This window comes from Nothobranchius furzeri, chromosome 12 (assembly GCF_043380555.1).
Source record: "Nothobranchius furzeri strain GRZ-AD chromosome 12, NfurGRZ-RIMD1, whole genome shotgun sequence".
Lineage (NCBI taxonomy): Eukaryota > Metazoa > Chordata > Actinopteri > Cyprinodontiformes > Nothobranchiidae > Nothobranchius > Nothobranchius furzeri.
The window spans coordinates 49,890,577-49,909,021 of record NC_091752.1 but is presented as its reverse complement, the minus strand read 5'-3'; the positions used below and the strand labels follow the sequence as shown (position 1 = coordinate 49,909,021).

Below are 18,445 nucleotides of genomic sequence, written 5' to 3'. Positions count from 1 at the left end.
TGCTAGCTGTGGCCGTAAGGTGGCCGGTGCCAGTCGTGGTGGCAACCCCCGTACCCGCTGGTGGACACCAGAGGTTCGGGGAGCCGTCAGGCTGAAGAAGGAGGCCTACAGGGCGTGGCTGGTCTGTGGGTCTCCGGAGGCAGCAGACAGGTACCGGATAGCCAAGCGGGGTGCAGCAGTGGCAGTTGCCGAGGCAAAATCTCGGGCGTGGGAGGAGTTTGGTGAGGCCATGGAGAAAGACTATCGATCGGCTCCAAAGAGGTTCTGGCAAACTGTCCGGCGCCTCAGGAGAGGAAGGCAGCAACTCGCTCACACTGTTTACAGTGGGGATGGGGAGCTGCTGACGTCAACTGAGGCTATAGTCGGACGGTGGAAGGAATACTTTGAGGAGCTCCTCAATCCCACCAATGCGCATTCCGAGGAGGAACCAGAGCTGGGAGGCCTGGGGATGGACTGTCCGATCTCGGGGGCAGAAGTTGCTGAGGTAGTCAAACAACTACACAGCGGCGGAGCCCCGGGGGCGGATGAGGTTCGTCCTGGGTATCTCAAGGCTATGGATGTTGTAGGGCTGTCATGGTTGACACGTCTCTACAACATTGCGTGGTCATCGGGGGCAGTTCCTAGGGAGTGGCAGACCGGGGTGGTGGTCCCCATCTTTAAGAAGGGTGACCTGAGGGTGTGTTCCAACTATAGGGGGATCACACTCCTCAGCCTCCCTGGAAAGGTCTACGCCAAGGTACTGGAGAGGAGGGTCCGATCGATAGTTGAATCTCAGATAGAGGAGGAGCAATGTGGTTTTCGTCCTGGCCGTGGAACTGTGGACCAGCTCTATACCCTTGCAAGGGTGATGGAGGGGGCATGGGAGTTTGCCCAACCAATCCACATGTGTTTTGTGGATTTGGAGAAGGCTTATGACCGTGTCCCCAGGGGCACCCTGTGGGGGACGCTCCAGGAGTATGGGGTGGGTGGCTTTCTGTTAAGGGCCATTCAGTCCCTTTACCAGAGGAGCGTGAGTTTGGTCCGCATAGCCGGTAGTAAGTCGGACCTGTTCCCAGTGAGGGTTGGACTCCGCCAGGGCTGCCCTTTGTCACCGGTTCTGTTCATCACTTTTATGGACAGAATTTCTAGACGCAGCCGTGGTGTGGAGTGTGTCGAGTTTGGTGGCAGGAGAATCTCGTCTCTGCTTTTTGCGGATGATGTGGTCCTCCTAGCTTCATCCAGCTCTGACCTTCAGCTCTTGCTGGGTAGGTTCGCGGCCGAATGTGAAGCGGCTGGGATGAGGATCAGCACCTCCAAATCTGAGACCATGGTTCTCGACCGGAAAAGGGTGGCTTGCCACCTCCGGGTCGGGGGAGAGGTCCTACCTCAAGTGGAGGAGTTTAAGTATCTCGGGGTCTTGTTCACGAGTGAGGGTAGGAGGGATCGGGAGATCGACAGGCGGATTGGTTCGGCGTCTGCAGTGATGCGGACGCTGAGCCGATCTGTCGTGGGGAAGAGGGAGCTGAGCCAGAAAGCCAGGCTCTCGATTTACCGGTCGATCTACGTCCCAATCCTCACCTATGGTCATGAGCTTTGGGTAATGACCGAAAGAACGAGATCGCGGATACAAGCGGCCGAAATGAGTTTCCTCCGTAGGGTGGCCGGGCTCAGCCTTAGAGATAGGGTGAGGAGCTCGGACATTCGGGAGGGACTCGGAGTAGAACCGCTGCTCCTCCGGATCGAAAGGAGCCAGTTGAGGTGGTTTGGGCATCTGGTCAGGATGCCTCCTGGACGCCTCCCCGGGGAGGTGTTTCGGGCATGTCCTGCCGGCAGAAGGCCCCCGGGTCGACCCAGGACACGTTGGAGAGGTTACATCTCCAATCTGGTCCGGGAACGCCTTGGGGTCCTGCCGGAGGAGCTGGTGGACAAGGCCGGGGAGAGGACGGCCTGGAGCTCCCTAGTTGGGATGCTGCCCCCGCGACCCGGACCCGGATAAGCGGAGGAAGACGAGACGAGACGAGATGTAAAATTAATGCAGTAAAATGTAAAGCTTTTTATTTAAATATCCATTCATTATTTTACAAGCACAGAGAGCCGCATCAGATGGATGGAAGAGCCGCATGCGGCTCCAGAGCCGCGGGTTGCCGACCCCTGATCCACAGCATCAGGATCACACCTGTTAATTCCTCGTTTTGGGCTGCAAACCATTTTAAAAATTGAAAACTATTTCACTTCTTTTTCCCGCCATCTTACCGAATTATTTTTCACTGAAAATGTTCAGGTGTTACGTCGATATGTGTTCCCCCCTCGAGATCGGTTTCTTTTGCACCCAGTTGCGAGTTAGAACCATCCACTTGCAAAAACTGTGTGTCCTAACTAGCGATGGGTACCAAATTTGGTACTTTTTAAAGGTACCGACCGAATTCCATAGTACCGACTGAGCACCGATTCACGTAATTTGAAATGCTGCCTCGTTTCGGTACCCGTCCTTCATAACGAGAACTTGCCTAGACAGCTGCGCATGCGCAAGAGCGTTATGTCACCGGTCGCTACGAGCCAGTTGTAAACAGAGCAGCATGGTAGAAAGAACGAAAGCTAAAGCTTGGGTACACTTCACTAAATGTGATGGGTAACTGGGCGATGATGAAACCAGCAACAACGATCTAAGTGAGACATCCTCATCTTAATCTGCTCCGGTTATGTTAGCTTCCGTTCCGCTAATGGTGCGTTTGCTTTCTCCTCGGAACTCCGAATTTCCGACTAGAAGAACATGAACGCGCTCTAAAGTGGCTTCATTTTACTAAATGCGACGGGTGATTGGGTGAAGATGAAACCAGCGACAACAATCTAAGTGTGAGGCATCATCGTTTTAATCTGCTCCAGCAGTTAAATAAACTGTTTAAGATTACGTTAGCTTGATATGTTAGCTTCCATTGCCACCATTGTTATCAGCTAATGGTGCGTTCGCTTTCTCCTCGGAAATTCTAACTTCCCAGTAGGAAAAATCAAATGAAAAAAGACGGCAAAAGGAATGAAGATACACAGTAAAGATGTTTGCTTCAGTTTAATTATCAGCTACAACTACAAGGACGATGTTAAAATACAAACAGTTGTATGTTATTTATCGTGATACTTATCAAATATGTTTATATATTGAGAAAAATATGTATTTAATCATAAAAGAGAATTAAAATATTAAACACTCAAAAGTATCTAAAATTGGTACCGTTAAGTACCGGTATCGATTCCTAGGTACCGGGGATTAATACTGAATCGATTCAAATGTCAAAGGTACCCATCCCTAGTCCCAGTGGTGGTTCTACATGGAATTACTCCCCGGGCGAGGCCCCCCTTGAAGCCCCCCCCACCACCCCCCACCCCCACCCCCACCCACCCACACACACACACGCATGTTTTCTACAAACAGGCATGTTTTATTAGAATGACTATTGAACATTCATTTTTCTAAGTTGCACATATTTACATTAATTACTATGAAACTGTCAGAATGTAAAGCAATATACATTATATACTGTATCAAAATATATAGAATCAAATATACAAAAACAAACAATAACTAAATATTAAGAATATATGAACATAATGTATAATAAATATTCTAAATATCAAAAATATTTCACACAGAACAAACTAAAGATAATCACTACAGCATTGCACTTAGAACAGAAAACACAAACTAAAATTAAAACCTAACCTTGATGTAAAGTCATCAATAATGTCATCATATGAAATCTGCTCCCCTACTGAGTGATTGATACTAATCAGAGCCAGGTTAGTGAGCCGCCCCTGAAACATAGTTGACCTCAGGTATGACTTGATCAAGTTTTGAAAAGCTCCTCTCAGCTTGAGCCACAGTGACTGGCAGAGCAGTCCAAAAGTTGGGGTAGATCTCCAATAGATCTTTATCATGACCCATAATATTTTAGAATTGCCTCTGAAATTGTAATTTAAACTGACATAGAAAACGGTAGACCACCAAAAATGCCAACTTTTACAGAACAAATCAAGTAAAAAATAATCAGTGCAGCCATCTGCAATAAATAAACAGGATAGTTAGTGGTGACTGGGGAGTTTTCTTCTGCTTGTAGAGTTGTTTTATTTATTATTGTGTGAACATGATCAACATGTGTTTGTTGTTGTTCAGGCAGGCTGCAGCGGGCATTTAACAAATCCTAGTTTGAATCAGTAAAAAACGATTCAAGGAATTTTTTCGAACCATTTGAATATTCGTTCAACCCTATTAGCTCTGTTAGCAATTAGTTGACCGAATTTAACCGTTAAAATCCCAGTTAACTGGTTCAAAAAATTGAAAACATGCATCATGAGAGCGTACATACCTTTATCTTTCTCCTCTTTTTTTCTTTTTTTTCATGAATCGGGAACCTGGTGGTTTTAGCCTTTTTATGTTCATCTCTTCTGTTTGGCTCTTGACTCAGTAAGTTTCCTTTAGTCAGGACTAAACAATTTGACCTTGATGGGGGGGGGGGGGGGCACCACAAAATCGTTTTGTTTTTCCTTTTTTTATTCGGCCATTTAACACAATTCAGAAAAACCTGAAAGAATGATAGGCCTGTGTTTATGATATTATGAATGAAATGTGCGTTAAATGGAAGAACATCAAGATGTGATTGACTTTAGCCATGTTAATACAGTTGATTCAGCCCCTACTCGCTCATTTCATTTGGGAAAGACCCAGAGGTGAATTCCCCCGCCGCACCCCTCCCCTTCCTGTTCTTTATACACACATGGTGCACCTGAGCCCTCTCAGTCAGCAGGAGCGCCTGCAGCTGCAGGGGGCGCCAACTTGCTGTTTTCAATCCAGACACTGTCATATGACAGATAATAGAAAACCTCGGTGTGGCGCAGATTTCTTTTTTTTTAGTTTTTTACTCAGCGCTTGTGCGCCCCTTTTGTGTCATGACAAAATGCCGCCCCGGGCAACTGCCCTGTCTGCCCGTGCCTAAAACCGCTACTGGCTAGTCCAAACCCTAACCCCAACCCTTACCCTAACCATAACCCTGAAACGAACATAAAAATTGTGCTACACATAATATATTCAAACTTTATATTTATGCAAAACATACATTTTTGGTGACTGGGTGGTTAGGGTAAGGGTGAGGGTTATTTTTTCTGATTGGGTCATTTCCACTTGCAGCTGGGTACAAAAGAAACAGATCTCAAGGGGGGGAACACATATTGACGTAACACCGGTATTACGTTCATGCACGGAGACCCCCCCACACACACACACACTCTCTCACAAGACCCCACCCCTCCCTTCATGGAGACCGAGACGCTTCACTTCAGCAGCAACTCCCGGTCCCGTTCTCAGGCTCTCTTGTATTTTTAATTCCTAAATTTAATAGGATGTCCAGACAGACTCCCGAATCCTTCTGTAAGCGCTTCTCCTCAGGAACGTCAACGACGCTCACCTCCGCTGACTTAAAGCGACGTGACTGTTCAGACTGCAGCTGCTTTCAGAAACATCAGACATGAATCAGAATTAGTACCACATATGAAAGAGACGGATCAGATTTGAAATTTTTGAAATGGGATCTGTTCTGTTCAGACTGTCATAAAATAATCAGATATGGGTCGCATGTGGGGGTTGTGCTGGCGGTTCATTACAAAAGCCTGCAATATAACAGCACAGCCATTCCTACACTAGAGGTGTGAATCTTCACTTGTTACCCGATTCGATTACGGTTATTGGGTCAACAATTCGATTAGATATCCCGACGCATCACGGTTATTTCATATGGATTTGTTTGCATCGATAAATTGAAGATGTCTGATAATAACTTTTGTAAAATCAAAAACGTGTCTGACACAACCTGCCATCACCCAGAAACTCTCCATTCACAACAGTCCTTAGGATAAAACATTTTAATCTTTTAAGAAGATTTAACAAAGTAAAAAAATCTGTTTCCTCATTCAACCGTCACACCTCAGGCTGAGAAAAACACACTTTGCAGATACTCACAAAATCTGAAAAGATACTGAAAACCTATAGGACACGTCCAGTTCTTGCCTTTAGTTTAAGTTATAAAACACATAATGGGTTCATATGTTAGTGTTTAATGTCTTTGAGCAGCGTTAGTCAGATATTTAACTTAAAAAAACTGTAACTTAAATTGAACCAAAGCTTCCTCCCAGTTTCTCTTTAAGCTGAATTTAACATCAGTTTATCATCATGAAACAAAAGAATAAAGTGGAACAAAAACTTCTATCTTCTATTTCTCCCTCCTTTTAACTTCTCCGTGTCCCTAAATACAAGAGGCAGATGATTACGCTGCAGCCGCCGTCACTAGGCTGCGTTTACATGAGCCAAATTTCCTCAATCCGATTGAAGTCTTGGTTGATCAGAATTTCCGAATCTCTGTTCACATGGACACGAACTGAAATGATCCGATCATGCCGTGCTTACATATGCACCAAGCATTTAATCCGATTAAGTAGGTTGAGCATGCGCAGAGTTGCCTTTCCCGAAAGAAAAATTGTAAACAAATGCCATGAAACGAAATGAAAAATGTAAAAACAGAAATAACTATTCTTCCTGCTTTCCTGATCCATTTATTCAATTTAATATTTGTATTTAGCTCATAGAAGTTACGTTTTCTTCAGTGAATAACTGCAGATATATGCTTTGCTGCATTTTATTGTTAATTAAAATAAGGGAGGGTTATGTCTCTGCCTCTTGATCAGCTGATCCGCGGGTCTGAAGTGACAGCTGTGCTGTTGCGCTGCAGCACAGAGCGGGGGTGGGGGGGTTTAGACTCATATTTTATTACTGAGCTCTGTTGTGGCTTATTATTAATAACATGTGACAATCAGCTGAAACTGTTGAGAAAAATCTGTTCAAACAAAATAACAGAAGATGTTCAGAAAGTTTAGAAGCCTGTGTTCATCATTAACGAACCACATCTCAGGTCATCTGCGTTTACGTGCTTTTAACACGGACTTTACTGTCATCCAGAGTATTTAACCGAGGACGTTTTCCTACCCAACATTAGCCTCCAATCAGGTCTGTAAAACCCAGATTATCCTGTCTTCTTTACAAGGGCGTCTCCATCACCTGCTGCAGAAGCTGCTGCGTTCAAAGCTGACAGAAACGGGGATCCGTGTGCTGCAACCCCCACAATAAACCTGCGTATTTCCAGTACAGATTTGAACATGTTTGTCGAATGATTTGTGCAATAATCAGATTTTTATTTTACTTCCACAAAATTCAAGTTCTGAATTAAATATTACTGAAACGGGACGGCTTGTCATCGGATTTAAAAGCCGCCGCTCGTTAATTACGCCGTCATTTTTGAAGTCAGGCAGTCCAAATGACAGCGGAGAGGCCCGCTTGCTGTTGCACACATGCGCAGTGGACATTATTTTACCCCAACAATCCGAATGACTGTGTGCATGCACGTCAATCGGAATGAAGAACGGAATAAACCACCTCTCTCAATCGGATTGAATTTTCAATCGATTCAGCCGAATCGGATCAGAATATTCCAATTGACATGTTTACATGCAGAATTTTCGATCTGATTGGGCATTCAATCCGATTAAATATGTGCATGTAAACGTGGCTACTGACCCCGCTCCCTCCTCAAGACCGGATCTCCCGACATCACAACACTCGGTCTGACTGAGCGCTTCCAGGAAAAATAATAATGAAATTATGAAAATAATAATGCGTGTCTGGAGGTGCGTCCTCCCATCGTCTCTCTTGTGTGAGCAGACCCTTTCTCGCTCAGTCGCTGTTTGAGCGAGCGGAGCACGCTTGTGTGAAAACCCGCTCAAATAACATAATTCACCGGCGCAGGGTTTGGGGGCCACAAAGAGGGCTCCCGAGGGGTCGGACCTGGCCCGCGGGCTGCCTTTTGAGCACCGCTGCATTAGACTGTTTTGTGATTATTTTGTTGTAAAATTATTATACATTACTCCTTAAAATTTCAAACGCTTTCATCAGTTTAGATTAGGTTTTGTGTTTGTGTCCTTAGCCAACCAAAGTAGCCGAGGGATTATACCCAATGCGGTGGTTAGGGCTGTAGCGAAGCCTCGACGACGTCGACGGCTCGATTCTAAAAATTTGTCGACGTCAGATCCGGAAGTCGACGCAACGCGCCCACTTGTTGCATCCCCAGGAGTTTGTAAATAGAGGAGGAATCTGCCTGTTTTTCCTCTAGTTCGCCCTCTTCTCCGCCTTCACTAACATCTCCGCCAAATACCGAAGACCCGGAACAATGTCCGTCCACTACTAGATTCTTTTCCTGTGTTGCCTGCCTTCGTCTCCCGGCAACGGACAACAACTTCCGGGGTCAGATGCGCTGCTTCGTCTCTACCGCAGATGTAGGACATCACCGGGAGCGTTTCTCCCTTCATAAAGGAGCTTCTTTCAGACATGAGGAGAGCTGTTTTGGTGGTAGCAGTCTCTCCTCCATGCTGGTCTGTTTGCTGCTGGGTGTTTTTGGTTTATTTAAACTTGGTAACTTGAACTTAACGTTGGTAAAGCTACTGTTAGCATCTTCGCTAACAGCTTCTTGCGTTTGGATAAGCTGTTACGTTTTGGTTTAGAGTTCATCTTTTTTGTGGTGTAGATCTCCCTTTTATTACATTTAGAGTGTTGTGGGTTTTCAGTTTACTTTAAAATATCACCTTGAGTTTGGTTTAACTGCCCAGTTTAGAGTTTGGACTTTTGGAGATCCATATTTTGGTCCAGAACCCGGTAATCTTTCCCCAGTGTGACATTCCTAGTTATTTGTACTTTTGTTCTAATTCCCCACAGGCAGAATTAGTTTTATTATTCCCAACCTGTGGATGGAAAGATTTATGATTTTTGTTGTTGTAAATAAACCTGATCATCATTTTAACTTTTAAATCCCGTTATTGTCCCTTCCTTTTTGCACACGAGCCAAACTCCCCAGGAAGGGTCGTAACACCACTCGCCTCACGCACATAAGTGACCAAAACAAAGCAGCGTGGAGACACTCCATCTTCTACCACCTCTCAGGCAGCAGCCTGCACTCCCAAGTTCTACATGTCACCAGAACATAACCAACCGCAACACAATAAAAGCAGTGTTATACAAAATGGAAGGCCTGTAGTGTTTATTCTCTTACAGTAAGAATTAATCAATTTTTTTGAGGAATTTATTTGAGATTTTCTGGTTTTTGTTAATTGTGCAATAGAAAAATAATCATTAGATTAATTTTCTAAATAGTCATTAGAATAGTCGACTATTCGATAAAATAATCATCAGAATAATCGTTTTAAAAATAATCGTTTACCCCCAGCCCTAGCGGTGGTTGAGTTCTGGGAGTGTGTATGTGCAAGCTATAGCTGGGCCTAGCTTGTTTGAAGATTCCTTACAGCACCTTTAACTTCTGCTTCAGCAATAACTTTTTCATTTCACACACATGGAGTTAAATTTTCTTTTGTTTGTAGCTGAGAGTCCTTCAAAAAACACATTTTCTCCTGTTTTACTTTTAGGGTTGCCATGTTCTGGGGGAAACAAGGATTAGTGCTACTTAATATTTGACCAAAATGCCTTAAGCTCAGTGTTTTGTTCAGCATACGATTATTTTAGTCTATAACTGGACAAGATATATGTGCCTTCAAAGGATGTTGGACATTTAATTCCAAAAATTTTGTCTCTTCATGATGAAACTGTAATGATTTATGCACTGGGCTAATTAATCTATAACAAATTCTAACATAAGACTGTTTTCAATTAGACCAGGCTGCTAAATGGAAATGAAGACAGCCTGGAGTAGAGGTCTGCACTCAGAGGCAGGCTCATTGAAAAATAAACAAAAAGCTAAGGGAATGGAGCTTACAGGTAGAGATGGGGAATGCATTAACACCTTTTAGTGGATCTGAGTAAAACCTGAAAGCATTCTGCGTCTCTTTTCCTCTTTATACTTAAGCTGCATTGAGACCACTGTGGCCAAAGGACGGACTGTGAAGGTGGTCTTCAAAGAGCTTGTTAGAGAGTTTCGGTGCACTTCTGGAGCCTTTACGATACCCAAGATCAAACACCTCCATCTGTCACGCTTCCTGTTCCGGAAGAAAAAGTTTCCTTTTTACCCTCTTTATTTTACTTTCTGCACATCATTAGTTTCCGGCACCTTCAAAGCAAAGTAATGAAGGGAATAATGCATGAATTCAAAATCTGGAGATACCTTTGTTATCGAGCGCAGGCCTCTGGCTGTGTAGTGTCAAACTGTTTGCAGATCACAGACATCTGCATCGTGGAAAACGACGGAACCATGAACAGACCAAATCTGAGGGTGAAAAAATTGAAGCTTTTCCTTTTGCGGCATTTCAAAGTTGAGAAACCAAACAGTGAAATGAACGGCCACGTCTGGCAACTTTGTTCACCTTTGTACACTCTAAAAAACTCTCAAAGGTGTTGCAAAATGTTCCCATTTTTGCCAACAATGTTGCGTTCGGAGTTTTTGGTCCAAAGAAACGGAACAATGCATTCTGCAGCTCTCCACATCCGTCAGCACCAAAGGAAAGGTGGGTGGGCGCCGTGAGCCCGATCAAAGCGCTGTGCCGCTCAACGATGCCTTCCAGCTCATTCGTTACACCAACTTCAGAGCCACTAATCCTCTCTATTGAACGTGCACGTGTAGACAAACGGCCTCACAGTGAATGAGCATTTACATAGCACGCCTCGCTCCGGTGAGCGGCGAGGCTTAATGAGCTCCAGGCCGGATGCCTTCCCTTCACTGCAGGCGGAGTGGTTAATTAATCAGACACATCTCTTCCCCTCCCCCCACCCCTCACCCTGAAGCACCGTATCAACGGGTGGGATCCTCCAGCTCGACACCTTTCAGAGTTCACCGATTTTCTAGAGGATGCGCTGCGACAATGAGCCGTCATCCAAATCTTAAAAAACCCCAACGTCTCGGCCCGCCATCGTTCAGCCATCACAACGCTAACGTTATTTACATCCACACAGCAGTGCGCTGTTTACCAACTGGCCCTGGGATGTTATCCAGCAGGGCTGGAATGATCTCTGTCAGCTTATTTCAACATAAATAAATTGACAGCGTTGCAGCAAGCTGCCAGCAACCGCTGCCTCTGGATGAGTGGTGACGAATTGAAGCGTTGCTTCATCTCATTCCAGCTGGTGTCTGTCACACGCCGTTTCAATATTGGACCAGGCCGTGATGAAAAGGTGAGAGGCAACGGTCCAAAAAGCTAACATTGACACGCCCTCCCCGTCTGAATGGCTGCGCCGTGGAGGGAATCAGCACAAAGACAAAGAACGTGCAAAGAAAGAGGAGTTCCTCTCAGGGCTGGCTGTCGACGGTTCTGATTTCTCTCCGGAGAAGTTCTGACCCGCTGATCTCTGAGCTGACGAGATGACTTAGCAGTATCCATGGCTGACAGCCTGAAACATGCAACTCTCCTGTTCCACATATTCAGCTCAGACCTTGTATTAATATTAATTTTCTCGTTTCCCCCTGGAGGACCTAATTTTGGAGTCAATTCATCTCCTCGTGACTGTTCTGACAGGATGTATCTGAGTGGTGGTGGTTTCCTCTTACAGCCGGACTCACTAAGCATGAGCTGCATATACCTTAGCTCCAAATGACCCTAACACACGTGCACAATCAGGGTTTTAGGTTTCATGTCGCTGGCATTACATAGATTCTCTATGTAGACCACAGACCAAGGACGTTTAGGATGGTTATTGACCTCCACCCTGAAGGAAGACACTGACATTTAGGAAAACTACCGCCACCTACAGGCTGGCATGCCTACGAATGTGCTTCACAATGCACTGGGAGGCTGACAACAACATGGTGTGGACTCAAGTTCCAGTCTTTTTTCTAGGCTAGCGGGGGTGGGGTGGTATTTGGTTACGTATGGCCTGAACGACACTGTGTTTTTAATTTATAAGATTATTAACTTGCTTAATCTCAACAGTTACAATAAAAACCATAAAGGTTTTGAATTTGTTTGGTTGGTTACTGTCTTTCTTTATAAGTGAAGTGACCGTTTAAATTTCCCATCAGTGGGGAAAAAAAAGAGGAATTATTCTTTCTGTAACACGCTTAATCTAGAGAATTATGTTACGGTCACTCTGCATGCAAAGGCGACTCGAATCCAAGCGTTCTGTAAGTACGTTTATTTTACTCCCACTTTTTATGAGCTGAACTCAAAGATTCAAAACATTTTAAAAGACCCATTACTCTCAACTATGGCCCTTACTCACTAGCATCAGCTCCACTCCGCCTGGACCTGGTTGAGAGTGTTCTCACTTATTTTCCCGGGCGCAACAGGACGTCTTTTCAGCCTTCTTCCCGATGAGGTCTGTTTGGAGCCGAGCAGGGCAGACACTCCCACTGCTGACTGATTGGCTGGCTCAAGAGCACACCTACTATTAGGGGGAGCCTCCAACTGGCGGATAGAATTAGCCAGCGGGGGCTTCCCGTATGCGCAATTCATTATCGTTCTGGATGCTGTGGAGTTAACAAGCCTCTGACTGAAGCCGTTTTTCTCTGTCCCTCACTGCTGTGAGCACACAGGGGCAGCAGTAGCTCAACAGGTTGAGCGGGTTGTCCAGTAATCGTTGCAGGTTCGATCCCGGCTCCGGACAGAGAATTCTGCTGTTGTGTCCTTGGGCAAGACACGTAACCTGCTGGTGGTGGTCGGAGGGACCGGTGGCGCCTGTGCTCGGCAGCCTCGCCTCTGTCAGTGCGCCCCAGGGCAGCTGTGGCTACATCGTAGCTCATCACCATCAGTGTGTGAATGGATGAATGATACACTGTGGTGTCAAGCTCTTTGGGTCATTTATCAACACACACACACACACACACACACACACACACACACACACACACACACACACACACACACACACACACACACACACACACACACACACACACACACACACACACACACACACACACACTGCTGCCAGATAGAGCATGCAATATCAGAGTTAGAGAGTCTCCAAAAGCAAAACAGCTCGGGTCACTTTTGTTTGATTATGGAGACAACGCAGACTTTGCCCCGCCCACATGCTCAGTGTTGCGCTGATGACATCACAGACCAAAGACCGCCCACGTTCTCAATTTTGTCTGCATTCCTAAGGCAGTGTGGAAGGAACGCGGCCGGGCCAGGGTGGACGCGGCAGAGAGGAGCGGAGTGGAGCTGATAAGTGTGAGTGTGTAAGTGCTAATAGTTTCCAAAATCTGTCCAAATCTGTTAGTGAGCACTTCTCCTTTGCCAAGATGATCCATCCCACCTAACAGATGAGTTTTCCACAGGTGTGCCTGTATGTTTAAAAAAAAAAAAAGCTCAAATAAAGAGTTTCCCAAGTCTGACCCGGGGCACTCGTATATTTGGTTCTAAATTGAATGTCGGATGTTTTTCTGGCCTGCCAGACTCGCCCTGTCTACTTTACACAGAGGATGTTTGCTTTCCATAAGGAAGCATTGGCATGGCTGGCCAGGCTATGGTGGATTGTCCCGTTGCCGGATTTCTGTAGTGGTGCATATGTCTGACATTCCGATTAATCCCAACATGTTTGATTGCGCATGGAGACAGTCTGAAAGACAACTGTGGATTCCTCCACTACAACTGAGCTCTGTGTCTGGGTCGGGCTACATTTCTACATATAAAGGGTTTTCTAGCACAAACGGCATGTTTAAGATCAAAGGTCAGGCTTGGACCTTCATAATTTTCCAGTGAAGAGCAGAAGTCATGAATTCATCGGTTACATCAAGTGGTCTGAAACGGCCCCAGACCACCAGCATGTCTGATTGCTGGTGTGATGCTTTTTCTGAAATGCTGTTTTAGTTTTACTTGAAATGTAATAAAACACACACCTCCCAGGAAATAAGACTTTCACTCTCTATTCCACTAAACCTTCTCCCTCAACGCTTTAGGAGATCATCAAGATTTATTTCGCTAAATGAGTTTTTGTGTTGTCTTTGCTCATCGTTGTCTGATACTGAAATCTGCATTTGAATTTGTTTCAAACGACCAACACTTCATCGCCGCCTTTTGATTATTAAAGATCAATCTGACTTTCCGTAAAACTGCGATTCATTTTTGCCAAAAATAAATCTATGTGGGTCAGAGTTTGGTCAGATGAGAAGACAGGATTCTCCCCCTCCGAGTTCTCCTGATGAAGGGGGTGAGCGGGTCCCCTGGCAGCAATCAAGCCAGCCCCACGGATCTCTGAGCGTGTTTCCAGCCTGCTCATTACCAGTGCAGGACACATCCGCTGGAGTCACTCATGTGAGACTTACCTTCAGCTCGCATGGTGAACGGCGAGTCTCCGGGTCGCTTGGCCAAGAACTGGCCCCCGAGAGAGGTCATTAGAAAGCACAGGCTGAAGAAGCCAACCCCCGCTACAAAGATCCTGCAGGAAAAAGGAGAAATTAGCTTCAAAGGGGGCAAATTACATGGTTAGAGCTCAGGGAATACAAGCAGCTAAAACAAAAGATAGGGTAGTAATTTCAAGCCCATATGGATGGGGGAGGATTTATAAAGCATGGACAAGTTCCTCAAATGACAGAATGTGCTTAGTTGATTTCAAACGAACCGTGTTTCTACGTTCCACGGTACTCAGTGGGTGCAAACAGCCAAAATAAACGCACTCATCCACAGACGAATGGAAGCTGCAAACATAAGCTGCGCTGTAAATATGTCTCCAGTGCTGTGGAATGATTTTCCTCACTTCGACTCGTCTGAAGGCAGTCGTGCTGAGTGGAGCTGGAGGACAGGCTGTCACACTCGGGTTTAAAACACATTCTTCTATCATGTTTTTATTTATGATCCTTCGCTGCAGCCTGATAATGATAATGGTGGAAAACAAGTCTCAGGTTGCTCACCATGATTGTACAGCTAGAGACAGAAGGGCTGATTATTAAATATGCAAATCTCCCAAGTTTGGAGCATCTTGAGCGCTTTGATGAGGTGACTGTTTACTTGGCTCACACCGTTTGAGCTGAGTAAGCAAAGCTTTAATTGTGGATCAGCCTGGAGTTTCTGTCCAAATTAAGTGGACCGAGCATGCAGAATTGGCTGAATTCATTTTTTTAATTCATGCATTTTGCAATGCTTGCTGCAGTTTTTGCACAATGAGATTAAAATTATTATTTGATATGAAATTGCAGCATCTGCAGATCTTAAGGTCGGTTTTCCGCACAAGTTATAGACAGATGCAGCAAATGCAAAGGTGGAATAAAGTTTGATTCAGCGAAAATGCACCAGGTTGGTCCGTGCAGATGTGCGGCGCTCTCACCTGAACGGCTTGAAAGTGACAGGGCATCTCCTCACCATCATGGAAAGCTCACCGATGGCCGCAATCATTTTCCGCACGCAAACACAGCGCCAGTTCTCTCTAACATCGCGCTCATTTGCGCGAATGATCGCGTGGAAAGCGGTGGTGGATGTAGGTGGAGACGCGCAACTTCTGACTGATGTCCGCGGCGCGCTACCGCTGCTGCTGGGAGCAACTTCAGCGGAATCCTGGCTCCTGCAGACAGACAGCAGGTGGACAAGTGCACTGGTACCAGCAGGAGGAGGTTTCACGACCCAGTCCTGGAGGAAGCCTCTAATAAGGCTGGGAAATGTTCTGGGATTTCAGCAGCAGCAGAAAACCAAAGATGTTGAGTTGATTGGATCCTCGGAGTGGAGCTGACTTCGGTCTGAGCGCAGCTGCGGCTTGTTTACTCACAGCGCCATCTAAAGATCCATCCTGGAGCGCAAAGCGCTGATTCCTCCTGTCATCCTGACGCAAACACGTCATGGAGGAAGGAACAGGGAAATTATTACCAAGGGAATAACATCTGCGCTGCAATCAGTCCACTATAAGGACAGATTCAAATACTTAGATATATAGCATTCCGTATATTATATAATATAAGAAAAAAGGAAATTATTTCCTCATCAATAATGATTTACTTCCTAAAAGTTCAGGTATGGGGAGCCGAATGTAAAACAGCAGTTAAAATCCAATGTTTAGAATTCAATCAGATTATTATAAGTAAAATAAACAACATATAAGATCCAACCAAGTCCAGATATATACATTCATGTCTAAGTTATTAAAATTAAATCTAAATTTTGAAAGTTTACTCTAAATGTTAAGAGTCAAATAAAAAATTAAAAGAAGAAGAACAACAACAAAGGCTTTTATAAAGCGCCTTTCCTAACTGGTCTTCCCCAAAAAGCTGTGAAGCAACTGCAGCTTGTTCAGAATGCTGCTGCTAGAGTCTTCACAAGAACTAAGAGAACGGAGCACATCACTCTCTACACTGGTTACCAGTAAACTACAGAATAGACTTCAAAGTGATCCTACTAGTTTATCAGTGGCATGGGACCAAAATACATGTCCGATCTCATTCCTGGATATACACCCAACAGGGCTCGGAGATAAACAGTCAGCTGGTAGAACCTCAGGTCAGAACAAAACATGGTGGAGATGCATTTAGTTACTATGCTGCTCGCATATGGAATCAGCGTCTCCGTGACTCAGATCTGCCCCAACCCTAGTGTTGTTTAAATCAAAAACCCTAATGTACTGACCAGCCTTTAAATGAATAGTTTCTTATATATCTTCACTGAAACCTGCCTTGTAACGTTGTCTTCTCCTTTAGCTCTAAACTGTGTGTATTTCAATTTGTGTTTTTATGTTGTTTTCACATTATGTCCTGATAATTGTAAAGCACATTGAACTGCCTTTGCGTTTGAAATGTGCTCTATAAATAAAGTAGTCTTGTCTTGCCTTTCAAAATAAAATTCACAAACGTGGTAAATTTATCACATTTTAAATAATTTAAAATTGTAAAACGATTTATAAAATAAAATAAAACAATTCTAGCAACATTAAAATAAAGATTCAAATATAAAAACGAAAGTGAAAACAGAAAGGAGGCCAAAAATACACAGAAATAATAGAAACACCCAGGTACCAATTCCCCCTTAATACATGGGATAAAATCTAAAAAAAATCTAAATAGTAGCTTCCCTTCAGGAAAGGAAAATAGGTTTATAGTGATAATCAAAATCATAAAGCCAACTATAGTGGTTCGTTGGGGTCAGGAACCCCTTCCCTATGAGTCATTAAAAACTAAACTGGGTGTCTTAAAACCATTCCCAAAGATTTGAATTTTTAGTTAAAAATATTGCATTCACTTAAATTATTACAAGAACTGTAACCAGTGAAATCAGAGAAATCGTCAACTTTATTACTTTGTTTTTTTTAGCTAAATCATAGAAACCAAAACATCTGGGGTTGTGAGGCATTACAGCCATTTTATGAGTCAGAAGCTGGAAAAGTTGGGATCCACTGACCAGGACTAATTGATCCTAGAAGGCTGCCATCCAGCTGTTTCCCTGCTCCAAACATCAAAACAAAGCTGTGGTTGTCTCTCATCCACCGTGTCCCCCACGGCTGTAGGACTGAGTGTTCTCATCTCCCCTCAGACTGAGGCAGTACACACCCAGACTTCAGCAAACATTTCTTATATTTTAGCTCAAAATATTCTCATTTTCAATGAAATATTAAACAGTGCAGGTGTTTAAAATGCATCTGAGCGACCACCAGAGCCTTCAGCTGCTCTTACTTTGAGAATAAAAAAAAGACAACTCTTGATTTTATCACAGCAGCTGAAACAGAGACAGGCGATCTTCTAAGGATATTCTCGGAAAGAAAAGCCAGAAGAGAAAGAAGAATTCCCATCTTAATGCAGCCAAGGAGTGAGCATGTGTGGTTGCCAAGGTGACTAATGAAATACTGGTAGCAATATTAACATTTACTTAGGTCTTGGATCTCTTTGAACTGGTAGAAACAACAAAACTGTTATTGGATTGCTACACAGCTGATGTAAATGACTGAGCATCCTTCTAAATGTCTAAAAATAGCTGTTTGGATTTTCAAATGCCTTGAAATGAAACTATCTGTTAGCCTTTAATGGACAGGAAGGAAAATACCTCTCCTCCATGTTACCCCTACGTGTATTAAAACCAGTGAGTGTTGTTTTAACGAGGAAACCCCTGAGAGGTGCATAGAATCAGGAGGTAGCACCGATTTTCCTTCCTGTGCAGAATGGGAGGTTGTTGTGAGAGGTTCCTACAAAGGTTAATGTGCTCTTGATGGAGACTGACCACCGGAACAGGTGCCGTTTGGATACCAGAGCTCTCAGAGGAGAGGAAATAAATGGAAGGTAAAATATTACAAATAGAGAGACCACAGATGAAGGCTGGGAACATGAAAATACGTTTAAATACATGTAAACATACATGTGAAGGATTTGATAATAAACACATAAGGGAGGGTGAAGGGGTTAAAATCTTAAAAATCAACACAGTTTAGAAAAGAAATTAGGTCTTAAATTTTATTTCACTTTAAAATGTGTTCATTATCTCAGCTGAGGGTGTTTTCTTGTACCGCTTCCGAAAGTCTCTGTTCAGC

At 44.3% G+C, this 18,445-nt stretch overlaps 1 protein-coding gene across 1 annotated transcript in view; it reads right to left on the bottom strand.

Moving 5' to 3' along the window:
• LOC107376702 (alpha-1,6-mannosylglycoprotein 6-beta-N-acetylglucosaminyltransferase B) overlaps positions 1-15,740 on the bottom strand; it is a 154,357-nt gene extending 138,617 nt beyond the window's left edge. Inside the window, exons 1-2 of the mRNA XM_015945961.3 lie at positions 15,272-15,740; positions 14,274-14,386 (exon numbers count right to left, since the gene is read on the bottom strand). Of these exons, the coding sequence (XP_015801447.3) occupies positions 14,274-14,386; positions 15,272-15,339 (181 nt within the window). The 5' untranslated portion in view covers positions 15,340-15,740. The remainder of the gene's footprint in view (positions 1-14,273; positions 14,387-15,271) is intronic.
• Between the last annotated feature and the right edge of the window lie 2,705 nt (positions 15,741-18,445).